Source organism: Catharus ustulatus, chromosome 1 (assembly GCF_009819885.2).
Source record: "Catharus ustulatus isolate bCatUst1 chromosome 1, bCatUst1.pri.v2, whole genome shotgun sequence".
NCBI classification, from domain to species: domain Eukaryota; kingdom Metazoa; phylum Chordata; class Aves; order Passeriformes; family Turdidae; genus Catharus; species Catharus ustulatus.
The window spans coordinates 139,708,036-139,735,574 of record NC_046221.1 but is presented as its reverse complement, the minus strand read 5'-3'; the positions used below and the strand labels follow the sequence as shown (position 1 = coordinate 139,735,574).

Sequence of the window (27,539 nt, the reverse complement as noted above, 5' to 3'; positions counted from 1 at the left end):
AACTTCAGATCAGTGGACATTTGCTTTAGTAATTATGTGGTGCAACAGTAGTCCCAGTTTCTAATTGCTTTGGCAGCTAATCCAGTTGTACAATACACAATTAAAGCTGAGGGGGGTTTCTTTTTCTGAACAGTTTTTGAAATGTAGTACTGGCGAAATACAGTAGGCTTATGACCTTTTAGCATGGATAAAATACTTCATCAAGGAGCTGGATGGAATGCATTTACTAAATTTGCAATTAACCCAAAAGTAGGAGAGGTGCAATAACTACAGAGGGTAGCATAATTTCCTGAACTTGACTTTTAAAGTAGAAACAAGTGCTGTAATAAATAGGAAATTGGTGTGAAATGGAGAATTTTAGTAGTCAAAAATCACTGCACAAATAGGTTAAAAAATGGATGGTGCACAACAGTGCTTCAGCTCTTCTCAGCAGTCATCAAACATCCCATGTAGTATTGTTTCAGGATTTGAGCATTTCACTAAGTCAAAAATCTGGACCAGATGAAGAGCAAATAATTATAAAAACTGGAATGAAAAAATGGAGGGAAACTAGATCAGTCTGTTAAAACATTGGTTTTTTTGGTTTTTTGTTTTTACATCAGTGGTCTACTGAGTTCTAAGGAAACAACAATTAATAGTTGAGAAGTAAATAATTATTTTTCCTCTCTGTTTCAACTCTGGGTAGAAGCAAGTCCTAGAGACAGCAAAACATGAACCAAACAGTTGTTGAAACAAAGTTATCTACAGTACTAAGTGTATTGCTCTTACTTCTGTCCCAGTGGAGAGCTTCTCCCAACAGGACTGCAGATCGGTTTGGAGGAGAGCCTCTGCTGCAGCAGCCCTGCCCTGGGTGGGTCTCCTGCACTGCAGCATTCCCAGTGCCAGCGTAGTCCATACCACTGGCACCACAGACTGCCTGACCCTGGGCTGCTTCATCCACAGCTGTTGTTGCAAGCTCAAATGCATCCTGATTGTGGTTGTTACCTGAAACAGTGCAGAAGTCTGGGCCAGCTGTAACCTAGCAGCAGTGGCTTGGTAGAAGACACTGTCACACAGGTGATCCTTGCCTGGGGAAGGAGCACTGATAGAAAACCTCATGAGCCTTCTCCTAGACCTATATCTTTATATTCTGTTTTTTAACAAGCATTACTGATTCTGTATTCCAAATGTGTTCTGTCTTTTCTTCTGTTTGAATTATTTAATGGTTTTTGCTCTGAGATTGTATTGCTGACATTATTAGAAGAGAGCAGCAGTTCCTAAATTTTTGTACCTTTATCAGGCAAAAAGCAGATAGTGCAAAAGAGTACAGATTGTTCATCCATTTTTTCACTGTGTAGCCTTCAATTAATCACTCACTGCCTCTGGTTTTTGTTTTACTGGGTATTACTTTGAGTTTGGTTGGTTGTCTCTTCTCTCAGCCTGAACAAGGACTTTAGGCTTTCACATCTCCTTTAAAAAGAATGCAAATGTTAAAATTAATCCAGTATAGTTTGAACTGACATTTGCTGTGGTCTAAAAAATTAATTTCTAAAGATATGCCAAATGCATCAGTCCCAATTAGGGAGTGCTTTCAGGGATGTGCCCGTGCTTTATTAGTGGTAGGAAGGCAGCGGGATATAAATTGATACTTTATTCTGTGTCTTAGATTTGAGATTTTTTTGGTCTAATGTTAGCAAGCCTTGAATGTATCCCTGTATGTTGAAGAAGTGTTTGGATCAGTGTGTCTTTGTGTACATGCAAAGCAATTATCTCTTCAGTTTGCAGAAAGTAGGGAAAATGAAGCTGATTAACTTGGCAGCAATGTAGAAGAGTCTAGCAATTATTGAAATAAATCTCTACTTGGAAAGCAAGAAATATTTGTAAACAGACAAACATATCTCATTTGTAGCTGCATCATCTGTAAGTTAAATGTTGAAAGTCCTATTTGTTTGCAAGATTTCCTAGGGAGGAACATCAAATATGCTGTTTTAAAACAATAATGGAAGGGATAGGATTTGCAGTATATTTGCAGTGTTTCAGATCTAGCTACTTAAAATAGCTAAATTTTAAGATATGTTTGTGATATTTTTTAATTTTTAATTTTTTAAAAATATATTTTAGCAGTATCAGTACTAATATTTTTAAAGTATCATTGCTAATAAAGAAAATTTTGAGTTAATTTATGCAACTGCTATAAAATGGACAGGGGGTAAAAATAAACAGTCTTTTAAAACAAAATTACTTTCATTTTAATAGACAAAAACTCAAAGTCTTGTTGCATTTATAAATCTGTTGAAGTCTACTCAGGGACCCAGTTCATGTGAATAAAACCATACATCTGTTTTAAATGTTCATACCAGTGGACTTAATATTATGTATTTAAAAGAAAGCTATTGCATAAAATCATTGAAAAAAGCTACAATGAATTAATATATACACATATGTTGTATTTACTGTTAATATGAGCATGTGGTTTTATCATATGAACTTTGAAATGCAGGTCTAATGAAGGAATAGTTTTGTCACCTCAGTTCTCATTGCATGGAACTGTTCATGTAGTGTCTGATTACAAAGTAGTGTAACACAGATTTGTAAGTCTCAACATTCTTGGGGTTTTTTTGTATTGTCAGAGTAAAGGTGCCATTGAGGCCTGAAGTCTTACCAAATTTTGCCTTTACATTTGAAATGTATTTTTAAAAATGCCTTAATTATTGAAAAACCAAAATCCTATTTATAAAATGGTTGTTTTGACATTTTAAAATACAAAGAGATAACAAACATCTCTTTAAAGTTAGGGGTATTCATGATAAAAGGCAACTAGTAAAATCCTGAAATGTCTTGCAGTGCCAATCCAGGTGTCATTAAAGCTGTAGGTTACACTGCAGGTCTCCTAGCAGGGATCCTCCCTCATGGACAGGGTCAACCTAAGACGTGCCCGTAGTGACTGGGGCACTTTTGAAACTGTAACTTTCCTAATTGCTTAAACACCTTTTTGGGTTTATTGTCCCACTCTTCTACACTGCGGTGTCTTGGTGACTGTAAACATTACAGTATTGCATTCAGCTTTAAATACAGTATGTTTGAATACTGCATGGAGTCAAGCTGAGTGAGTGTTGCAGTGACTGTAGTATTTCTGTACAATCTTAATGTAATACAATGGCCATAGAGCTGTGGAAATAGGTGTCTGGAACTGGTGCTGGCCACCTCCTGAAGGAAATAGTGAGCTCCTGATGTCCACTGCCTTTGTACCTGCTTCAGCTGCTCTGCCAGCTGTCTGCCAGCTTTGCTCTATACTTAGAACTACTTTTGTTAACAAAATTCTTTGTTTCCCCCCTTGCTTGTTAAAGATACGCTGTGATTGCATTTGGATGTGCCAGCTGCCCCAAACTGACGTGTGGACGAGAGGGCTGTGGAACCGAGTTTTGCTACCACTGTAAGCAAATCTGGCATCCCAACCAGACCTGCGATGCTGCTCGCCAGGAGAGAGCTCAGAGTCTGCGCCTGAGAACGATTCGTTCTTCCTCTATCAGTTACAGCCAGGAATCTGGAGCAGCAGGTATTTATGATTAGGGTGCTGTGTCTGTAAAACATCCCTTCTGTACATTTGCACAATTAACCCTAGATAAGGAAAGAACGGAATAGTGATATGATAGGTAGAAACTGGATACTTCGTCCTTTGGGAACATAAAATAACAATTCTAAATTTGAATTAAATTTTAAATGTTGTGCTTTGAAGTACTCTGTGACCAGAACATCTGACTTAAGTCTTAAAAGCTTGTCATCATTTTAAGTTCTTTGTAGTTGAAAAACATGAAATCAAATGAACTTGCTGCAAGGCATCCCATGTTTAGCATGTTGACTTTCTTAGTTGTATCACTTAGTATGCTTGTTTACTCCACTGTAGTTGAAATTCCCCAGCTGTTAAAATTAAAACTCATAACCACTGATTTTGTTTTCAAAAAGACTATTACTCTGATGTTTTACATCTTTGTTACTACAAATTTTTGGTTTTCTAGGAAATACTCATCTGTTTTGTCTGCCAGAAGGCAATTAATTCCCTCTCTTAAAGCTGGGCTTGTTTGTAATTCCCCCCCCAAAAAAGATAAACTATTCAGAGTAATGTTTAGCATATCAAGATTCCCGTTTGGTGTTTATAAGAGCTGGCTCTGAATTACACCAAACTCTGATTTATTTGGCAGCTTTTTCTCTGCCTGAATAAGCAAGACAATATTTGAGGTAAAGAATCTCACTCACACCTTGTAGTTAGAGCTGTTTTTCTCCAGTCCAGCCCCAGACTTGAGAGTCTCTAATTTGTAGTTTGCACTGGCTTATTTTAACCATGCTTCACATCTTGCCCTAAAAATTGGCATCTTGTTCTAGCTTTCAAATAAATTTGAAAGTAAGCTAAATAAATTAGCATACCACCTCCTTTCCTTACCTTTCAATTTCTCTGAGCCTGAAGAGCAGTACCTCTGCCTTTCCTGTGCTGAAGAACTTGCTCTGTTTACTTTCTGCCCTGTAGGTTGTGCATGTGCTCCCAAGTGGGAATAGATAATGAATCCTTTCAGCTGCTTATTCCTTGTGCACTGGGGTTGGTAGAGGTACTTTTTTCTGCTGGTTCTGCACCTTTTTTAGGTATTCTTTCTATCAAGTATGAGCTCTCGTTTCCCTTTGTCCTACCTGGTAGCACTGAAGTAGTAAACTTGGAGTTCTGCACTAGGAACTGCAAGGTATTTCTGCTGCTGTGATTAAATAGCTTGTCCTAAAGTGCAGATGCTAAACAGGAGTGAAGATCACAACTGTGGGGTGTGTGTGTATTTCACTGTTGCTCATTGACCCCTTGTTTGACAGAGCTGGTCAATTAACCTCATTTTTTCACATTTGACTTGGAACATGGAGATTCTCCAGAGTTTTCTTCTGCTTCTGGATTTTTTTAGGGAGCAAATAAGTCTAAAGTATGGCTGTGAAAAGGAGTCAGGAGGAGGTTGGCAATACCAAAGAAGTACATTAGTGTGAATGGGGAGATGGATTTAGGATACGTTAACAGAGTGGAGACTGAATATTCAAGATTCATAACAGCATGAAATGTAAAAGAGGATTATAGTTAAAGAGACCATATTATCAGTCCTGTGTTAGATACATATTTAATGTCAGACTCTAATATATATTTCATTTAGCTTAGAAAATCCTTGAACAGAGAGTATGCATTAACTATTCAATTACTTGAATGTGGTCTAATACACCTTGTTTTCATCAGTTTTGCTTGGTCCAAGGTTTGTAAAAACGAATTTGGCACCAAGTCATGGCCAAATGAAGATTTGGAAAGCAACCTTATAAAAAACTTCTTCAGTTTTTCAGATAATGGTTCAATCAGTTTTCCCAAATGTATGTCTGTATTGTGATTATATTTGTCTAAGGAACTGATATGATTTTAATATTCATTTTTAAACAGCTGATGACATAAAGCCATGCCCACGCTGTGCTGCTTATATAATAAAAATGAATGATGGAAGCTGCAATCATATGACTTGTGCTGTCTGTGGCTGTGAATTCTGCTGGCTATGTATGAAAGAAATCTCAGATTTACATTATTTAAGGTACATTTAAGAAAAAAAAATTCTATGTGGTTGGTAATTTGTTTTCTAAAGTATTTAGAAGGAGATTCCCAAGTGCTGTAAGTCTGATTTTCTTCCTCTTGGAATAGAGAATGACAGTTGAAGTATTCATACCAGAGAATTAAGTCAGTTTTCAATACATGTATTTAAATTAGTGCTTTATTATTTTTATTTTAAAATGTTTTGGAAATTTTGTGCATGCAGTATGTTCTTAGTACAAATCAAGTTTTTTTGATTAACACACCCTCTTTTTACTCATGTCTTAATACAGCTGTATTATCTTTGTATTAGGCAATACAGAATTTCTGGTTATACTTGGATTGGTGTGTAGCAATATGCAATATGCTTCTTGTTACATTGCAAAATATGCTCTCAAGGCAAAAAAACTGAAGAAATAACTGATGATGTGTTACATCTGTAATTGAACTTAAGGACAATAATTTTGTAACTAGAGAAATGTTCAGTAGTGTACAGCTATGTTGATTTATTTAGTTTCTTTACAGCTTTCTTTTTTCTCTCTATTAGCCCATCAGGTTGCACATTTTGGGGGAAGAAACCATGGAGCCGTAAGAAGAAAATCCTGTGGCAACTAGGGACACTTGTTGGAGCTCCTGTAGGAATTGCCTTAATAGCTGGCATTGCTATTCCTGCTATGATTATTGGAATTCCTGTCTATGTGGGACGTAAGGTAAAGAGTGCTTCAACTCCCAACATGCTTCAGGCTTTACCTTCTGTTGTATGGCTTGGATGGGTTCAGTTGGATATCTTAACTGGCCTCTAAAAACAAAACAATTCCCAAAAAACAAACAATTCCCAAAAAACCAAATCAACCAACCCCTGCTTTATTTAAAGATATTTGTGTCAGTTGTACAGGAACTAAAAGCAGTGTTTTTAAGAATCTACATTCTCTTAAAACATGCAGAGCAAAGCACTGGACAATCTCCAGCTTCTAAATCCTGCCATGAAAGCTCCTGCATGCTTTTTTCAAAATTGCTCTGGTTTTAGTCTCTGATTCCCCTTTTGTCCCTTAGAATTAAACAATCTCTAGAGCACAAGGAAGACAAAAAGGGTTGTTATTTTTTTTTTCCTTAAAAGCAGATAGTTACCAGAATTGTCGTATAAAGTTCTTCTAGTTCAGATTTGTGCATACACATATTCAAGCATTTATACTCAGCAACTTGTTAATTGCCTTGGGCCAGTCCACCCGTGTGGAGCAGTGTTCATTGCTAGGTAACCTGTCTTCATTTTACTTCTTCTGCAAAGGAACTAGAAATTATCATGTTAATCAGAAGGTAGTTGATATATTTCCTCTTAAAAGATGTATTAGCTTTTACTATAAAGTAATCAACAAACTCCTACATGTAATTTAGGATGTAGTTATAAGTTATCTAGATCTTTTGGAAGTGGGCTTTTTGAAATGATGGCTTGGAAGATTTGTTTTTCTGCTTTAATCAGCATCAGTTCTCACAGTGACTGGCACAGACTCAATTCTGCATTTATTGGGGAGGGAAGGAGTGTGACTGCTAGACAAACTGTTCAGGGGTGCAGCTTTTCCACTGTATTTATTTAATCTTTTTCTTCATAGCAAATTCCCTACTTTCTGATACAGTTGGATTTTGACCCTTTTATTCTGTTACTGCTTAGTCCCATACAGTCATTGGAACCTTCTAAGTGAGGAGAGGAAGAAGGCAGCAGTTACCTGTTTCAAATTACATTTGCATGATTAGCTTTTCTCATTTTATTTTGGAATAGGATCCCATCACAGCACCTTTCATATATTAAAGTCTCAGAGCATTAGTCTGTGCAGGCAGCCTCAGGAGAATTTCTGTTGTACCAGCGCTTAGTGTCATTTCTCTGTGACCCCTGTCAAATATTTGCACTTTAAAACATCTGATGATGGAGATCCCACAGGCCCTTCAAGCCTGGTTTTCTTAGGAAAACGTAGTGTTTTTGATATTAGTATAGGAAGAGAATTTATATTAGATTCCTACTGCCCTATTCTTCAGCTGGTGCAGAGAATCCTCTTGCTTTGCAATATGCCATTACATATTTAATGATACTTTAGATACATTCTTAACAAACCTAGTACTTCCAGCTTTTCTTGACGACCTATCAAGAAAACACTGGTTTAGGTTTCTGATTCTCCTCATTTGGATTTCCTTGTTGTTCATGCCACCTTTTTGTCCAGTTTGAATCCAGCAGTGAAGCATTACTGCTACTGAGTTAAATGAAAGGGCAATTCTGTGCCAGTAACTACCAGTTACCGCTCCTTGACAATGTGTTATTTTCATTTTGTGTACTCTAAAATACAAACCCTTTCCCTTGTACTGGTAATTCAGGCAATTGACTTCTTCCTATGGGTAGTCTTGAACTCATGGCCACTTCAGCTGCATCTAGACATTTCAGACTATTTTTTCAGCTTCTCAGGATTGGAGTGAATTCTGGCATTCTTGCAACGATGCCAGATTGTGTTGGCCTGAATTTCAACACACACATTCTTGTCCTTCCATCTTCCACGTTAATGAAAATGTTCAATACTCTTGGATCCAAGGCACATCTGGAAGAAGTATGGAGTGAAGAGTCTCAATTTGGGTAGTTACAAAAAAGGACTATTCACATATTTTCTGTAGTTTCACATGAAGCTTAGTATATTTCTCTCATCCTTTTTTTTTTAATCTGGACCATTATAACTGCTTGAGTGTCATACAAGGATGTAAGAATTTAATTAGTCAGTGTGTGACATCTGTTTCTCCCCATCCTCAAGGCTGAGTTATCTTGTTACAGGAGAAAATTAAATTGATATGATTTCTACTTGAAAAAAAAAAGTCAGTGCGACCTTTTTGTTTCCTACCTTTGCTTTGATGTTTACAAGGTCCCAATTTTCAGGAAATTAAAGTTCAGTTCAGTGGTCTTTTGCTTCCTCAGTTTCTTGGTTTGTACCCTTTTTAAGATTATCATTGCCATTTAACTATTTCCAGTTTTCCTGGATATTTTTTCAGACATCTACTAATAATAAATTTTCAAAAATTAGTATTAGTGATTCTGAAATTTGGCCTGCTGAGATATTTTTCAGATCAGCTCATGTAAGTACGCTGCAGTCTGCTGTATTTGTAGAGATCTTACTTTGTCACCAGTTGTCTGGCTCACAGTTGACCTTCAATGACAACTGAAAGGAAAAGAGAATAGGATCAGGTCTCCAGTTTCATCTGCTGGCTGTCTTTCATTTTTGTTAAACAGCAAATTGATCCAATTTGGTCTTTCTCTTACTAGCACTGTACTTGTAAAATAATTTCTCCTTGACTTTGATACCCCTTGGTTTTTGTCTCCTCTAGTTTAACCTTTCTGATTTTGGCCTAGCACCCTCATGCTGTTCTTCTATATCCATTCATAGTAATCTGACCTACTTTCTATTTTCTTAATGCTGCTCCTGCTTTGGTAAAGGAAGCTTCATTGTTCTTTTTCAACATTCCGTCTGTCCTTTGCATTGGAAGAGTTTGTGCTTGTGCTTTGATAGAGTTTCCTTGAGGAAGTGCTAGTGTTGCTGGTTTTATAGATAAAAGTCTTGTAACCTAGTAGGTTTCTGTGTTTATTGAAATCTGTCTTCTGGCGTAGTATTTTTGTTTGATTATTCTTTAGTCAATATCCAGAAGTTTCTTATCTCATAATAGTTTCTACCAATGTAACCTTCTATCTTGATGTTTTAAATCAGTTTTACTCTGTACCCTCTTCCTTCCATTCAATTTTTTTTTTTGCTTTATGTTTAAGGAATCCAGTAACCTTTATGGATGTCTGTTGTATTATGCCTTTTGTTTTGGGAGTTATAATTGTCCATTACAGTAAAATTCAATGCCTTTGGTGATCCTGCTAATTGCTCAGAGCCCCATGAAACCTAATCTTTCTGGGCTTATAATTCTTACACACTCATACTGTGAGAGTGTTCATGTTCAATTTTTCCTTTTTAATCCATAGGCATGTTCAATATTCAAGTGCTCCCTCACTCTATATTCCTCTCTGTATAATATACCTCCGAGCAAGTAAATGCATTCTCTTTGCACAAAGCACAGTGCTTTCTCTGCCCTTTCCTTGCCTGCCTTGCCTGAACAAATACAAAGGCGTTGTTTATTCCAAAATGAGAACAACCCTACCAAATCTCTAATTGAAATTATATTTTAGATAGCACAGCGTTCAATAACATGATGATTTAGAAAGCATGACCTGCAATTCATCTTTTGTCATTATCTTCTTGTGTATTCATCTTTTGTGTTCTTCCTTGGAGTGAGGATTAACTTGGCTTTCTGACAGTCATTAAGATACCTGTTGTTCCTTTGTAATTATATCTTAGCCAAGAATGAGGACAGATGCAGTGCATACCTCTGAGAAACCATGTTCCTAGAGAGAGTAAATGAAGCACACAAATGTGGGAAATCTCTGTAGAACAGTGATCTTTAAAGGCCTTTCAGGTTCATGTGGGGGTTGTGGCAGGTAAGTTTAAGGCAGTCCCATTTCAGAGTTATTGCAGGCTTGAACCATCAGTAAGAGGTTTGGGTAGCAGATTCCTCAGTAAACAGAAGCACAGCTAAGACTCAGGTTTCCAAAAACATTTCCTGTCTCAACAGCTTGTCATGAGGACATGCTAGAGCAATGGAGTTCTTGTTTTCCCCTCCTTCCACACTGTGTTTGGTGAAGGCTCTCTTGTGGCTCTGCTGTCAATCTGTTTCTATAGATCTACTAATGTGTGAAAGTTTTAACTCCATACTGTACAGGGAAAAGACAACTGGGAATAAGATATGTCAATTTGATCATATGTGGCAATTTTTTTTCCTGAAAGTTTGTTTTTCCCAGCCATCTAAGCTGGAGTAATGATTAAACAAAGCTCTTGAATTACTTAGCTCTTCAAACTTGAGGCTGAGAATAAATGCTTGATTCTGGATGGGAGGACTTCTTACTTGTAAGAGGTTGCCTAAAATTAGGATATGTATAAGCTTTTATTTTCTTTGAGATAAGAAATAAATCATGGCATATAATGTGGTCTCTGGAAGACAACAGTGTATAGCTTCAAACTATCACTTCTTCCATCCTTGCAGCAATGTATTATTGATGTTGATAATATTCTAAACCCCCTTTCTTTTCTTCTTTCAAGATTCACAATCGATATGAAGGCAAAGACATTTCAAAGCACAAGCGAAACTTGGCTATAGCAGGTGGTGTAACCTTATCTGTAATTGTTTCTCCAGTTGTAGCTGCAGTAACTGTAGGTAAGTAAATACTATTATTTTGTGTCTTGGTAGCACCTGGTAGCAACCAGAACTCTATAAACACTCACGAATAACACAGCTAAGTGCTGTAGTTTCCTTTTATAGGTGAAGGAACCAAGACGTGGAGAAGTCTGAGGTATTTAAAAGATTCTTAAAAGACCAAGAAAAAAAGTGTTGCCTCAGGGTCCATTCATATTTTAATAATTTCATATCAAAGTTTTCTCCATGCAGAAAAAAAAAGGTCTCTTACATTTAACATTGCAGTAGCAGACAAACCACTTGTTTTGCTCTGGCAGTCAGTACAAATTGCATCACCCTCTTTGTCGTGGTGATTGTTGAGGATAGCATTTAAGGAGAATCTTGTTGTTCCTTGCAAAATCTTCCTAAGTAATTTCAAGATCGGTGTAAACCCAGATTTTGTTTGAAAGGAGGGGACTTGCCTGGCACTGCCTTGCCTCTGTTGCAGCACAGGCATCTTCACAGTTGCACAGTGAGCTGCTGTGGATAGCTGATTCACACTAAGGCCCACCATTTAGTTTTAAGCTGGATCAGCCCCCTGTACACACAGTTTTGTCTGCAGTGTTCCCCCTTGTGCCAGAGGCAATGCTCAGAGAGTAGTGAGTAACCTCCAGAAGACAGGGCCACTTCTAGCCAGTGATGGTTCAAACTGGCCAGGAAACTGTGGCTTTAAACTGCTTGTTATCAATGGTGAACCACTGTGCAAATGAGGATATGCCAGCCATGAAACTGGTGTCAGTCTGCACTGCATTGTTCTCATGTGGCTATGGTGTCAGATCCCTGCTAAACAGGTGGTGGGACACAGTCTCATAGTTATATTTTTAGGTCTGCCTTACTTCATTTCTCAAGCTGTTTCTTATTCCTGAACAGAGATGAAACATGGCTTTACAGGGACAGCAGTTGGGTTTTATTTTGTGGAGTTTTGCTCTTGCCCCGTTGCTATTAACACGTGGCCTCCAGTCTCAGGGCATTGTGTGGTTTCCAGAATGACCATAAGAATATGGAGCTTCTCCTTGAATGTGAGCAATTCTAGTGAAGGAGGCTTTGTATAATTGGAACCTTTCTTTTAGATTAGACTGAGTAGCCTTTCTGTTCAGTCTGCTTCTCTCCTGATGTTTTCAGAATGTGCCAGTTTGACATTTTTCAATGTGCTGGTTTTTGTACCTTCTGTATATTCCATCAGCAAAGTCATAGGATGATTTCATTTGTATGCCAAAGGACTAACTTCCATCCTCCACTCAAAGTGATGGGATGCATGTGTATCTGTGTGTGCTTTAGTCTACAGTTCCTTCAGCTGATTTCCCTTAATTCCTGCCACTGTACTCCACAGAATTTTTTGCTTCTAAGGAAAACTTATATTGAAAAATCCCAGAGTAATAATAATGTTCAGTCCTATTAAATTGATAGCATAGCCACATCTTCCTTCAGTGGATGTAAATTGAAGTCCCTTATTAAAGTAGTAGAGGCACTAAGATTTTTAGTTGAGTAACATTTGAAGTAGGTCTCTGCTATTTCTGCCTCTCAGGCGGAACAGTGGAGCCCCCAGTGGAGCCCCCAGTGGAGCTTTTGTAAATCTTTAAAGTACTTCAGTGTTGTTTGTACAGTATGTTATGGACATACAGAAAGTATTAATTCATCAGTCATTAAGCTTCTCTTCCTACCAATGCTGACAGAGGACATTTTGCCTGCTGAAAGCACTTTCCTGTCATTTCATCTTGATGATTTACCAATATTTCTTAATTTTGCTCCCTCCCGATCTCTTTCAAGTGTAATATTAATCAAATATTAAGTAATCTTGGAATGAAATTGCCTTTATGAAAGGCTCTAAAATAAAAGTCACTTTTAATGAAAGACTCTACTTCCCTCTGTAGGTATTGGTGTTCCTATTATGCTGGCTTATGTGTATGGAGTTGTTCCAATTTCCCTCTGCCGAAGTGGAGGCTGTGGTGTGTCAGCTGGCAATGGAAAAGGTGTCAGGATAGAATTTGATGATGAAAATGATATAAATGTTGGTGGAACAAATGCTGCTGTAGGTAAGAAAATTCCATTTTCTATAAATATGGGCTTTGTGACTTATATTTTCTATCTTACATACTAAAGTAGTTATTTGTATTTGGGGCTGCTTCTGCTCATTGCTGAAATCGCACCTCTCAGATGATAATTGTTTCTCTGTGTTATTTTGTGCTGGTCTGTATTATAAGTATTAAAGCTTTTCTTGCCCATTTTAATCAAAGCCAAACTCAAGTCTTCTCTATAGGTGAAAGTTTTAACATAGCATTAAATGTTGCTCTTTCAGAATCCTGGTTTGTGGAAACTGGTTAGAGTTTTTATTTTTAGAAGGGCCAACTAAGACTTGTCTGATGCTTCAATTTTTTGATTACATGGTACTGTCCTGTGTGATGGAGTCCCTCTGCATTCCTTTTATCCATGTTTCCTGTCCTATCCATGGTTAATTTTTTGCTATCTTAAGTATGTGATGTCAGGCATAGCCATTATAGCAGCTCCAAGAAAGGTGTCTTTTAAAATTATTTCTCATTTTTTGGGGGTGTTTTTGACAAAGTTCTCCTTTTGTGACCATATGTTTATAAATCCTCCTTCTGAGCATAATTTCAGAAGCAGGTTTCCTGGTCACATTGTAGAAGCAGCTAAGAGCTGCTGCCCTAGCTGAGGAGCGTTGTGTGTTTGTGCAGATACCACGTCAGTGGCGGAGGCGCGGCACAACCCCAGCATAGGGGAGGGCAGCGTGGGGGGGCTGACGGGCAGCCTGAGCGCCAGCGGCAGCCACATGGACAGGATCGGAGCCATCCGCGACAACCTGAGCGAGACCGCCAGCACCATGGCCCTGGCTGGGGCCAGCATCACGGGCAGCCTCTCGGGGAGCGCCGTGGGCAACTGCTTCAACAGGTGAGGGAGCTGCTCCGCGGGCAGGCACAGCCACTGCGCCTCCTGGCTTCTCCCATCTCTGATATCGGTGCCTAAAAAGGAGCTGTCTTGGGAGACAAACAGTTCATCCTGACACACTTACTGATTTTCAAGAGATCCTGCCTGACCACAATCCTCAAGACTTTGATTCTGTGTGGGCTGAGCAGGGCCTGAGATCTTGTTGTCCTGCTTCCCCAGGAAAGCTGCCTGTAGTCAGGAGTCAGAGGGAGGCAGCTCATTTCTAACACAGTTTTGTTCTCTGGTGCACCTCACCCAAAAGTCAGAACTGCACCAAGGCACCAAGTTGTGCCTTCAGAACACCTGGGTGCAGTGTGCACTCCACATGGACTTCAGCAAGGAGGGGAGGCAGATGAACACCTGGCCTTGCCAAGGTGGCAGCTTCTTATCACATGTTCAATGCCTTCTGTGAATTTTGACCTTTCTGGTAGCTGGCTCTCCTGCACCCTGAAGAGAAAGGGAATGTGTAGAAAGGGTGGGGTTCAGGATGGAATGTTCTCCTTAAATCAGCTGCCAACACTGTTTGTTTTGAGTAATTTGGCAGTCCAGGCTATATAGAATAAAGAGAGTGGGATAGTATCAAGAGTTCCCCTCTGCTGGGACAGGCTGTGACTGCTGAGTGAGGTATAAATACCCTCTTCTTTAAAGAGCTGAGAGTTAAAACAGAAAAAACCACTCCAATTTCACTGTCAGAACAAAGATAAACAAGACATTTGGAAAAAAAGCTTGTAATTTGATTTCTGGCTTATCTACTGAGCTCAGCTTAAGATTGGTCAGGTTTCTATTATTCCTGTTGCAGTTGATAGCAATACAATGAAAAGCAGAGTACAGAACACAGTTCTCTGCCTCTTATTTGATTAGTACTACTTTGCAGCAGGGAATACATGGCAACTATCATGTCTTGAATTTATGTACCCTTCTGATTGTTTTTAGAGTATAGTGTACTATGCAGAACTGTAGCTGAACCAGGAAGTTGTCCTTGTAAATCTCAGGAGGGGAAGAATCCAGAATTTTTGGTTAACATCTTTAGGAAATTAATCTGGTTTTGCTTTGAGGCGTTTTTGTTTGCTTGGTTTTAATCAAAAAATAGTAATTTTTGACAGTGGGAATGGAGAACATGTGACAGTAGGGTAAATAAGCCCATCTGTCCTGGAGTGACTCAGGAACTCTATTATTGACTGACTGACTTACTGCCCTCTACAAAGTGACACTAATTTTCAGCTAGTGTGCTCTAACTGTTGTGATAGTATATGCATCTCTCTCTCTTTCTCTTAAAGACTGGAAGTACAAGCAGACGTGCAGAAAGAACGATACAGTCTGAGTGGAGAATCTGGCACAGTTAGCTTGGGAACTGTTAGTGACAATGCCAGTACCAAAGCAATGGCAGGATCCATTCTGAACTCCTACATCCCTTTGGACAGGTAAGAGAAATGTGGTGAAAATAGAATATGTATAAGCCTTGCTTATTAAAGGATATTTTAAGCATGCCTCGGCTGTTCTACATGCAAGATCACACTTTCTCGATTTTGTTACTAATGGAATCACATGTGACTGCTCGCTGCATTTTGCCAGGGTTATTTCCACAGAGGAATGCCACTGCTGTAGCTCAGTAAAGAGTTTGGTCGTTCAGACTTTGTGTTTTCCTTAGGGCTGTTTATTTGGTTAAACATTTCTCCTTACAAGACACATCCCTCTCACTTTCACTGTGTGTATTGGACAGCAGCAGGAGTTTGTCCCACCCTCCGATGACCGCTTGCACTCACGGGTTCTCTCCTGTTCTAGGGAAGGCAACAGCCTGGAAGTGCAGGTGGATATCGAGTCCAAGCCGGCCAAGTTCCGGCACCACAGCGGGAGCAGCAGCGTGGAGGACGGCGGCGCTGCCGGGCGCGGCTCCGGCGGCGGCTCCGGCCCGCCCGAAGGCAAAGCCAGCGCCGCCAAGTGGTCCAAGGACAGCACGGCGGGGAAGAAGTGCAAAGGTAAGCTGAGAAAGAAGAGCAGCATGAAGATTAATGAGACCAGAGAGGACATGGATGCTCAGCTGTTGGAACAGCAAAGCACAAACTCCAGTGAATTTGACTCTCCCTCTCTGAGCGATAGTATTCCATCTGTAGCAGATTCGCACTCCAGCCATTTCTCTGAGTTCAGTTGCTCAGATATGGAAAGTATGAAAACTTCCTGTAGCCATGGTTCCAGCGACTATCACACTCGCTTTACCACAGTCAGTGTTCTCCCAGAGGTGGAAAACGATCGCTTGGAAAACTCTCCACAGCCGAGTGGAATTCCTGTGCCTGTTCCAGCAGCCCCAAGCACTGATGTTCCACAGCTGAGTTACATTGCTGAGGAAAGCATTCATAATGGATCTTCAACAGATGTGGATTTAGGTGTTGGTGAAGCACTGAAAGAAACAAACAACAACCATTCACAACAGGCTGTGGAATTAAGCACTGCTGTTCAGACTGAAATGTAAATCTGTAAGTGCTGCAAAAATATATTTGCCACTAAAGAACCCTGTCCAAAGCTGGTTGAATCACATGCAACTTCCATAAGTTTCAGGTGACCAGCAGAAGCAAGGTTTTGATAGAACTGCATTTTCTATATACTTGTCTGATAAGGCAAAATACTTCCTATGGATCTCCCACCTGTGTGAAGAGACATGAAGGCTTTAACCAAGTGCATTACAGCAGTACAAATACGTCCATGTTTTGTATTTTTGCCACAACTTTGCTTGAAAGCGTATACTTGGTGTATTTAGATAAAAATTGGTAAATTCTTAATATGTTAAATGCTGAAATGAATAATATGTCCTGCACTGTTCACTTGGGAAAATATGGGGTTTGGGATAAAGGGTGTTAGCTGAGCATTAGTGACTTAAAACCATTCTTGTGTGAACTCTTAAATTTAAGGGAAACAGAGACCTGCAGAGACCTATACAAACATACTTCAACAGTGAATATTCAGAACGATAATTTTGTTTCATAACTGGACACACACTGTATTTAGAATGCATGTAGAATGACCTGCATATCTTCAGATGGATGTAGCCTGTGTCAGAAGTGTTTGTATGTGTGTACACTTTGAGCAGGGTTATGGCTTTTACATAATTTCAAAACATAAGAAATTGGTACTTAATATATGGTGGAATGGAGACATCACCTGTGTAGAACAGTGGGGTTACCTATTTATTCATGCAACCAATCATGCAGCAGATAAGGCTACTATATAGTGTATAAAAACTGTAAAATAACAATACGGTGATTTCTAAGCATTGTAGAAAAGCAGATGCAGTCACCTTTCATTAGGGGAAAAATTGGTGCCCCGTCCATTCTTGGTGCCTTTGGAAAAGACTGGGTTTGAAGTGCCTGGTCGTTTGAGGATTTTACTGTAATGTTTTCCAGAATGTCCTCTTTGGCCACCTTGGATCACAAAAGAAAATCCTAGTGAATAAAATGACTGTCACAGATATAATAATGAGGTATTGGCCTACCAAAGACTCACTCAGGCTTTAGTGGACATGACATCTCTTTGCAAGACATGCCTGTCTTCAGTCCCAGAATCTTAAGTGCAGTGCAATGACTGCCCAAGTGCAAAGATGGGTTCCAAATATGCTGGCTTTTTTCTTTTTATTTTGCATATGGAAGATGTTCAGCTGAACACAAGCTGAAGTTGGCCAAAGCGCCTGCACTGTTAACATTCTTTTGCTAAGTAATTCACTAAAATGAAAAAAGTCGTGAATCTCAGAATAGCAGTTAACAATGTTCTGTCTTGTGTTTCATGTATTGCCATTATGGTGCTACTGGAAGTTTGATTGGATGAAAAGAATGCCATGAGCTACAGTCCTCTTCCATGACTTATCCTCACCAGTTTCAGTAATAGCTTATAACACTAGTGCCAGTTACGTTATTTGGTAATGCTTGTTACAGTATTTGTATATTTGCAATTCGGTTTTGCTCAATAATATGCGTGTAAACTGCATATCTGAAATAAATGTCTAAATACTGACTTCTAGTGGTCTGTTGTTTGATGTGCTGATCAGCCTTAGGAAAATGTGTATGTTCCCAGGGAGCCTTTCTTCCTGACTGCTCTTACCTCTTGCTGCCTTTAAATATTTTTTATTTTATTAGCTGTGCTTTGGAAGTTGAACACTCTGATTCTTGGAAATGTAAGGTCTAAAGTCAGTTGCATTTTGTACAAGATTTCAGCCTTCTCTAAGATGAAAAGAAACTTCAGCTGCCTCTCTGGCAGGCAGGACAGTAAATGTTTTGTGAGAGGGATACAGTTCTGGCCTGAGCTCTTTAAACAAAACTGCACCATCTTGGTGCAAGTCAGATTACTGACTAAACTCAAACCCTGCTTTCTCCATCTAAAGGGATGCTCTTCTCAGTTCACATGCCTGCACAGAGTTCTTTCTGAAACACCACGCATTGGCCAGAGTTTCTGGGTGGTACCTGGTGGATTTTGCTCAGCTGAACTGCCTGTTCCTTAGGCTCATTTTCTCACCTGCATCTTGAGAGGCCAGAGACGTGAGAAACTAAAACCAACGGGGATGCATTGCAGAAGCCCAAGCTGGATTGCCTCATCCCAAACTCATATGCAAGTTATACTTCTGTCAGATGGAAGAGCTATTTCAGCAAGTTTAAACCTACCTCTTCATTTCTCAGGACCTCGATTTTGCTGTGCAGGTAATTGGAAATATGGTTTACTCTTGTAAATAAATTTGATCAAGTAATACCATTATTTTCAGTCACTCTGAAGTAATCTGATAATTTTTTACATCACTTTAAGAGGTAACATCAAAATGCAGGTTAGTTTTTTCTGGAGATAAATTTATAGCAGAAAACTGATTTGCAAATTAATTTTGTAACATTTTTAAATTCAGAAGTAATGTTTCATATGTGAGGCAGTTTTAACAGCAGCAATAAATTTAATGCAGAATTTTGAGTCTATAAAAAAGTAAAATTTACACTTCCATTAATACACTAATGCAGAAGATGCTTCTCTTGTTTACAGATCTACTGTAAGAATTCAGTAATTTTTTTTCCACTGAAATAAATTACAGGAAAGATCAAGTTTACATGTGATCTCCCAATATGGTGGTTCTTTTTCAGAAATTTTTTTCATGATTCCTGGCCAATTTGACTAATTCATGTTGGGTTGTGGATCTTGAGGAAATTTATTTTAGTGTCTGCTGTATCTGAGATTATTGGAGATAGTTACAACATTAGATAAAAGCCATCATAAAAGCTTTCCTCATGATGTTTGCATGTCTTTTTTGTAGTGACGCATCCAGGCTTTTACATCCATCCTTTCATTCAGTCAGTGTCAAAGTTTTGCATGTATGAGCTAACTACTTTTTACTGTTGCATAAGGATTTTCTTGACTGATTTATATCTCTTCCAGTCATTCAGATTGATTTTTAAATAGTTGCCTACTTAGTAATTCCACCACTCTCATGATAATAATGCATTTTAAGGATAATCAAGCAGAAGGTTGACAAATACTAGAATTAATGAACTTAAAACCCATTAGTATTCTAATTGAGGTGAAATTGTGGCAGTCTTTGGAATGTTGTTGAGATTTATTTAGAATCGCTTTCTGAAATGACAGAGATCTGAAGTCACCTTGAGTGCTCCTGCCAGTCCCGAAGGTGACACACTGTTCTTCCTCAGTGGAATAATCTGGTGTTGCTGTGGCAGCAAAATGGTTTCCTTGTGAGGATTGCAGAACCCCCAAGGCTGGTTGTGGTGAGAGGCACAGTCCCCGACTGGTGACAATGACTTTGTTGCCTTTGGTCTCAAAGGGCAGGAGAAACAGAGAAAAGTGGCTGTGAGGTACTTGGTATTTGAAGCTGGTCTGGAGGAAAAGGAGGAGTTTGATGCACAGCCTCATGCGTGACTCTGAACTGTGCTGAGCACAGCCCAAGTCTTGGCAGGTGGCTCCGGAGATGAATCTGCTGTGGCACCTCGCACCTGCCAGGCCAGGTCACTGAGTGTCTGTGAGATGTCACTGTCTCAGCTCCTGCCTGCACACAGGGAGCAGCAGGAAGCGTTTTGGGGAACAAACCCAGCAAGCTGCCAGGTACAGCTCTCCTTGTACCAGATCCTGGTGAGCTGGCTTTATGAAAGGACTATTTTTGATTCCATCTCGACAAGGACATTAAAATTCCCAACAGCCTAAACTGGAGTGGTTGTGTTTAGGCACCAGACCCTTGCTGATGGGGTTGTGTGAGCTTGAGCTTCCCTTCACTCACAGGCTGCATTCTCAAGACATTTCTGAGCGCAGCATTTTGTGCGAGGGCACTTTATCCCCTTATAATCCCTCTTGCTCACTAGGAAAACCCCTCTCATGTCACTGTGTTAACGAGGGTGGCATTTAGCAAGGAGCAACTGAGAAGTGGTTGCAAGAAAATGGCACTGCCCCAGCTGGAGGCTGTGTCTGCACTGCAATGTGTCACATCCCTAGGGCCGGGCCCAGGGAGGAGCCAGGACTCAGGGTCGGTGATAATTCATCCCCTCGGCCAGCTGGGGTGAGCCCCTGCTCCAGCCACCGGTCCTGTGTCCCTTGGGTAGCTGCAGCTCAGGGTTTGCTGAGCAGTTACACTGATTTGGGCCATAAATCCTAATTTACAGCGGGAAAGAAGCTTTGTTCCCTGCTGTTCAAAACTGTGTTATGTGGTGTATCGTAATGAACAAGTCTGAAGTCTTCTGAAAGGCCTGGCAGCCACAGGAGTAGCCCTTTATTTGTGCAACTGGATTATGTAAAGCAGAGCAGGTTCTGATGAGTGGAAATACATCCCACATAAGGGCAAGGAGGGTGGTTTGCCAGTGACTGGGGTCTCACCACTATTCAGGCAGAGTGGTGGCCCTGTGGTACATTGACTTTTTGGCCAGAGAAGCAACCCTGCCATGTGTCACTCAGCCCTAGTGGCACCTGTCAGCCTGGAGCTGCCTTCTCAAAAAACATCAAAAACGCTTTGAAAGGACCAAAATAGCAACAGTGTGACCCCCCCCGTTCCCATGCTATTCCCTGGCCACTGACAACATTTTTGGTGGCTACAAAAAGAAGCTTGCTATCATCTCTTGTGTGAAAACCAGGGATGTGTGTCCAGGAGCAGCTGGGTCTCTGCAGGCCAGGTTCTCTTGTGTGTGACTGGCTGCACCATTGCCACGGCAGGGTCACAGCACCTGCAGAACCAGTGCTCTCTTCCTGCTTTTGTCCTGCTCTTGGGTTTGGTTGGTTTGTTTTTACAGAGGTGGGTGTTGACACTGAGGGGGGGAGTCTAGTGTCTTACCACAACGCCAGGTAAGATATCTGGGGTGCTCTTGCTCCCTCCCCTCTTTCACCCACTCTGTTGTTCCTGGGTGCTGTGTCCCCACTGAGGCCACGCACTGCAGTGCTGAGGGGGCAGCTACAGCCCTACCTTTGCCTGGCACAGCAGCCAAAGCTGCACAAGAGATTACAGTTACAGAGGGCAGAGGAAACAAAAACGCAGCATAAATAAAGGCCAAGCACAGAGCAGAAACAAGATTTAAAATATGGGAATGTTCAAAGATAGGAGGGGAAAATTAGATCGGGAGTGTCAGGGATGTGGGGACTGCCCAGGGAGTGAGGAAAGCAGTAATTCAGCTCTGTGGCCTCTCTGATGCCCATTACACAGATGGGACACAAAATGCATTTTGCAGCAGGTCCCACAGTGAGCAAGCAGCTACTTCTGGTCTGCAGCTGCTCCAGTGCCACACCTGGGATGCTGTGGCTGCCTCTGTGCAGGGGCCACTCGGCCTCACCTGGCCAAGGACCTTGTCTTTGATAGGTGATCCCACATTTGATGCCACAGCTGCAGCTGTTAGGGGCTGCAGAGATGGCTCCTGCAGTTTCCCAGACTAAGGCAAGAGGAACAGACTTAGGCAACCCTTACCTGTCAAATGGTGAAATCCACACCCAGAGATCCTCCACTCTGCACCCCCTACCCCAAAAATGCCTTCCAGTGGTCTAATGCTGCCCCTTCAGTTTTGAAGACTGGTACCCTTGGCTCAGGTGATTCAGGCTGAATCTGCAGAACAGTCCTAAACTTGTGTTTGATTCACTTTTTTTACAAGTTCTGTGTCTTTTGAAAGTGTTCTGTCTGTCAGGCTCTCCTAAATGCTGGCTAAAAAAGCAGCCAATCTTAGTGAAACCTGAATGAGGCAGGACCATCACTAAAATGACTGCAGGCAATTAATGCTGGTGTTTCACATCCTCAACCAGCCAAAGTTTAGGGTCTCCCTTAATCTGAGGAGGTCACACACACAAAGTGAAAACCTGTTAATTGCTAAGTATCACTTTCCCGATGATGCTTCAGGAATTAAAACCCCCATTCTTGGCACTCTCTGCTGAAACTAATACTCCACCTGTCAGAATTATAATCCTAAAGTGTACTGAAGTCAATTATACTTCTCAAGAAAAAAACTTTATTAATTAATATACACCTGAGAAAAATTTTAATTAGGTAGGACAACATTCTTAATGATATTTCTGCAATGCTAAGTGAGTCTCATATACATTTATATCATCTGTGCAAAGAAGGCATTGGGGTATCTGAAAAATGCAAAAGTTTCACCTTTGAAGGAACTTTGTCAGAATCAAATATAAAACAAGTAATGCCTGAAATTAAAAATAATTCATACTGGTCCAAAAAATTGTTTTACTTTGAGTTTTATAAATATATCTGTAAACAGAAATGGCTGGCAAACTATCTGAATACAAAACTCAGAGTTAAATATTTCTACTGCAAAGTGCAGCCACTTTTTCTTCTGTCACTGCCCAAAAAAAGTCAGAACACCAGCCACCTCCTGCACACACAGGAAAAAAGTTCTCTGTGCACTAAAAATTACTCACTTGTTAAAAGCATACCCATCCATTTAATAATTGTTTCCATGACAAGCTAATATATAATTCATTCACCTTTTTTGTTAAGATGTATTGAGCCAAAATCTTTAATCTGTTTTGTACAGACCAGGTGAACAAAGAGATGGCCCACAGAAGTTTTCTGAAAAATGTTAACACCTTTTGTAAACTCATTTTTGCAAAGTTACTGCTAACTGACCCATTTATCTTGAAGACACTTCTTTATCACCTGAACACAGAACTTACCAAATGATGTAATAAGTGATGACTAAGAGTGTATTTACCTATTGTACCATCAAGGTATTTCTCACTGCATATGGAATGTAAAATATATTTTTCTGAGTCTAAACAAAATCAGTATGCCAAATGAAATGAACTCTGTTACTGACAGGCATTAAATTCTAGAGATGTATACAACTACAAGAAGAAAAGAGCAGCGAGTTTTAAATGTGCATATACTGTCAGAACGAAATAGAATTCCAGCAGTCCAGGTAAAGACTCACTTGAATGCAGGCAAGTCTGCAGAGTTCATTCATTCACCTTCTAACATGAACTATATGCATGCAGCCAACGAACTTTAACTTCCTACAGTTCATAAACCTTTTTAAGGCTCTCAAGATCTTCCAACGAGTACTGATCACTCTGGCTTTCTGAAAGTAAATCAAACAGTTGCTGTACCTCTTCTTTTTCACTTCTGCTAAGAAGGGCCACCACCACCTGAAAAAAAACCCCAACAAATTTTATGAACAGCACAGGTTGACTGAAAATCATAATATTTGACAGAGATACAAAATTCAGTGTGTTTTTTCTGTTTAAGATATGAAAATTTCCTGTAGCTTTCTGTGCAATTTAAGTACACATTCAATCAGCCTAAGTTCTTACCTTAAATCTTTCTGCTTTGCTTAGGTAGAAAAGGTGCTGATATGCAAGGTCAGGGTCTTTTCCAGCTACATAATGTTCCAATGACTGGATAAAAATGAGAAGGATTTCTCCTTCAAGTTTGTTACTTAGCAGCACTGGCAGTCTTTTTGGATCAGTAGTTGTTAAAAGATCTGCACAAGCAGCTTTATCCTTAGTGGCGTTCACGGCATTTACGATCTGACCGAAGTCATAAGCATTGGATGGCGCAGAAACACAGAGCTTCTCAGAGCACCTCTGTGCCACTCGCTTTGGGGCAGCCTCCTCAGCAGCAACATGGTGATTCTCAGCATCTTCTGATGTCCTCTCTTCCTGTCCATCAGGCTCAGTCACCTTCACAAAAAAAGTGGCAACACGTCACTTAACCTGCACAGAGATAACCTAAAGCTTCATAAACTGTATTTATCCATCATATCACTGGATTAAAGCCAGTGGGCTGCTCTTCATAAAAGAAAGGTTTCCATGTTCTTACACGTCCTATTGCCCCCAGAAAAGGAGCTCTCTAATTCCCCTTTAAAGGCTCATAGTGTGTTTTTTACACCTCCTTTTCACTGCTTGGCACTGCACTGTGCAATCACCCCTGGAGAGCACTGGGAGAAAGGAGGACTCTACACACACATTAAATGTGAAGTTCCAGAAGACAGGAACAACTGGAGTCAAGGCAGCAGACACCAGAGTATCATTCCTCTGCTGTGCCTCCAGGGCAGTTACAGGCACATGGTAGTTGGATCAGGTTGTTGTTTGGAGTCTTGCTTTGGAAAGAGAAAGCTCAGCATGGGTAAACTGCCTCGCTATCCCCTGACTTCTCCTGAGACTAAAACCTCTAATGAGCTTGAATCAGGCACTAAAAATTAACTATGGAACTACAGGGCCAACTGCATTTGCTAAAATCTCTTTCAAGCCATTAAGAGCTGTGAAATTAGTACAACCTGACTAAATCTTACTGAACAGGGTCTCTCAATGCCAAGTATTTTGAAAAGCGTGAAGATACTGTATTGCATAGAATAGGGGATTAGTAATTTTTGGAAAATACTGCATTTGGCTAATAGACATTTTGTTCTATTTTCCAACAATCCTTAGAATGAAGGGAGAAACCTTGATTGCCTTTTATATAATTATAGCTTGATTAGCATGGAATAATGATGATAAATTTAAAAAATATATTTTTTTCTTTGCAGTCTGTTTTCATGGAACTACCTTGTACTACAGCAGGTAGAAGAGGGGAGCCTCTCCACAGGGCAGCTGTAATTATGACAGCATAATTAAACATAAATGCTTCCTGCTTCACCCCTAGAAAAATTACCAGTGCCAGCAATGTAGTTCACTGCTCTCTGAGCAATGTGGTCATTTCCCCAACCTCCTCTAAACACTTTCCAGGTCCCTTTGTTTGTCACAACTCAGAGCTTAACTAGCAGTATACCAGCTTATGCTGGTTACATAAAACACCATGAACTCGTGACAACCTGAAGTACTTCAAGAACATATTTTTTTCCTATATTAATAACTGCAGCTTCCATTGTACCACATTCTAAAATTACATTATTGAATTACCGTATCCCTATATAGACTGGTAACATGAAAAGGGGAAAAAGAATTCTTGAACGACCAGCAAAGCTACAATCCAAAAATATCAGATGACTGAGAAAATCCTTTCATCACTTAATTCTACCCAGAACTGTGCAAAGCTAACGTTTTGATCCTGTACATAACATTACATTCCCTGCTTCTTTTGTAAGATGTTTTACTCTTGCTCTTTAGGGTAGGATTTAACTTTTCAGGCTCGTAATTTTACAACCAGCACAGGAGCAGCCAGCACATCTGCTGACCACAGACCTCTGCCAGTACAGCCCCAGAGGCTGCCCAAGGACCAGACTTCAAAACCAAAACGGCTATTTCACAGCTGCACTCTGTAAAACATGTAGTTCAAAGTTTAGGCAGCTTTTGTTTACAAGGAGCATATCCTCAAGTTTAGTGCCATCTAAATGGACTATTTCCCTTCTTGCTATAGTTCTGAATATGCTTGTGAGCAGTCCAAGCTTTACTGCATGTAAAAATCCTCCAATATGCCCTCAACATGATGTGAAAAATGCAACACCATCCCCTCAACGACATAGATTCAAGATGGGAAAACAAAGCTTTAATACTATCTCTTCATATGTGTAGTTCTGTTGTGTTTACTTTAAAAAAATGAACAGGTATACCACCTCTTGTATGGTTATTTTCTTCCCTTGCGTTTGCTGACAGCCAGCTCCAGCACTGCTGTCAAGGTGAAGCAGTTGGGTTACCTCCTCTAATTCCTTCTGTGCTTCAACAACATTTGGATCTATTAGAAGTACCTTGTTGAAATCATCAACACTGGCTTGATAATTCTGTAAGTAGAAGAAAGTATTTTTCTCATAAGCACATCATTAGAAAAATAAATATGAAGCACCATACTGTCCTTTACAAGTAAAAAGGGCAAAAATACTGGGATCTGGACACGAAATAGACAAAAATAATCTAAATACTGACAGTGTGATTTCATTTGCGGAGAAAAAAGAAATGAGAATGAGTTAATACTCTGTGACTAAATACTTCCAATTAAATAGGGAATATGAAATAATTTATTCTCAGAAACCTATTCCCTGTATCAGAGAGTAAATCATTGAAGTTTTCTGCTTTTAAGCATAATTGCTTACAGTGTAACACTGCTTTGCAATTAATATAATATGAGTCCAGCAAGTTTGCATACTTGCTTTGCCAGTAAGAGAGTTAAACTGAGCTTTGATTAAAGATATATCTAATCTTCCTGGGCTTCAATCCAATAGACCATCTCTTACAGTGAAATTTTGCTAATACTAGAGAAGACTGGGATTGTATTATGACCTCTGGGGTAAACAAGATTAGGACAAACACAGTGACAGAATGGCATTAGGACACTGTTCCTCAATAATCAGTTTATAATATATTTTAATAGATAATCATTTGTTTAATGCTTGCTTTTATTTCACCTTTTTTCTATATAATTACTGCTTTTTAAACTAAATTTTCTGGAGAGACAAAGTTAATAGCATCAATTGAGGAACACTGGAATTATCACATAGAAAAATCAAGATATCTCAAGGGTTGGAGAATCAAAAATAAAGATGAAATGCATCAGTAAACAGTAAAAGACCAACGTAATTTCTTGTGTGAATGGTCTAGTATTCCTTTTGTTCCAAAGCAGCATCATAAAGCTACTATTAAATAATTTGTATTATCATGGGAAAAAAATCCTCATGTACTACCTGAGGTACTTCCTCAGCACCTCAACTGTAACAGAGGAGTCAGTGTCCAAGTCACTCAAACTCTTTCCCACATTTTGTTCCATACTGGTGGCCAGTATTTAAGGCTGCAGGATATCAGTAATGAACTGAGGCCTGCTAGGCCATGAAGGAAGAATGAGAAAATGAGAATTATGTACCCCAACAAAGAAATGCACAAAGGGGCCAGGTTGCCTTCATCAGAAGTCCACTGCAAATTAAGCTAAATTATTTGAATTACAGATTGACGATTCACAACAATAGAGAAATGAGATTCTGGAACAGACTTTTGGAAACAGTAACAAGGGTCAACTCTATTGAATTTAAAACTGCAGCCTGCCTGACTGCCCAACAAAAATCATACAAGATGACTACCCAAAGCAAGAGAGTGGACTACCAGTTGCAGGAGATGCTGTTTGGGGTCCTGTGTCACAGGTCTAACACATCTCAATAACTTTTCTTCCTGATCTTCCCTTAACTACATCATGGTAAATCTGTAAAAAACCCCTCTCATTTACTACATAAAATTCCACTGCAGCTTTTGTAGTTAGATGTGTGTCTAATTACACAAAAATAACACTTCCCACCTTAGCCAAGTCTTTGCCCAAACTACATGCCTCTAGCTCATAAAATTCTTTGTTACAGATTCATTT

General features: G+C 39.8%; 2 protein-coding genes across 9 annotated transcripts in view; one reads left to right on the top strand and one right to left on the bottom strand.

Moving 5' to 3' along the window:
- RNF19A (ring finger protein 19A, RBR E3 ubiquitin protein ligase) overlaps positions 1-17,806 on the top strand; it is a 58,153-nt gene extending 40,347 nt beyond the window's left edge. The window contains exons 4-11 of the mRNA XM_033067676.1: positions 3,327-3,535; positions 5,432-5,576; positions 6,120-6,282; positions 10,735-10,849; positions 12,739-12,900; positions 13,558-13,771; positions 15,085-15,228; positions 15,590-17,806. Of these exons, the coding sequence (XP_032923567.1) occupies positions 3,327-3,535; positions 5,432-5,576; positions 6,120-6,282; positions 10,735-10,849; positions 12,739-12,900; positions 13,558-13,771; positions 15,085-15,228; positions 15,590-16,274 (1,837 nt within the window). The 3' untranslated portion in view covers positions 16,275-17,806. The remainder of the gene's footprint in view (positions 1-3,326; positions 3,536-5,431; positions 5,577-6,119; positions 6,283-10,734; positions 10,850-12,738; positions 12,901-13,557; positions 13,772-15,084; positions 15,229-15,589) is intronic.
- The window catches only part of SPAG1 (sperm associated antigen 1), a 46,690-nt gene continuing 36,290 nt past the window's right edge, over positions 17,140-27,539 (bottom strand). For 7 of the 8 annotated variants that reach the window (XM_033067204.1, XM_033067042.2, XM_033067126.1 and 4 more), the window contains 4 exons: positions 25,810-25,974; positions 23,570-23,938; positions 23,191-23,404; positions 17,140-17,220 (listed from right to left, as the gene is read on the bottom strand). In XM_033067204.1, coding sequence (XP_032923095.1) covers positions 23,273-23,404; positions 23,570-23,938; positions 25,810-25,974 — 666 coding nt within the window. In that variant the 3' untranslated portion in view covers positions 17,140-17,220; positions 23,191-23,272. Of the gene's footprint in view, positions 17,221-23,068; positions 23,405-23,569; positions 23,939-25,809; positions 25,975-27,539 lie in introns of those variants that run through there. The other variant, XM_033066950.1, reaches the window with a different exon arrangement.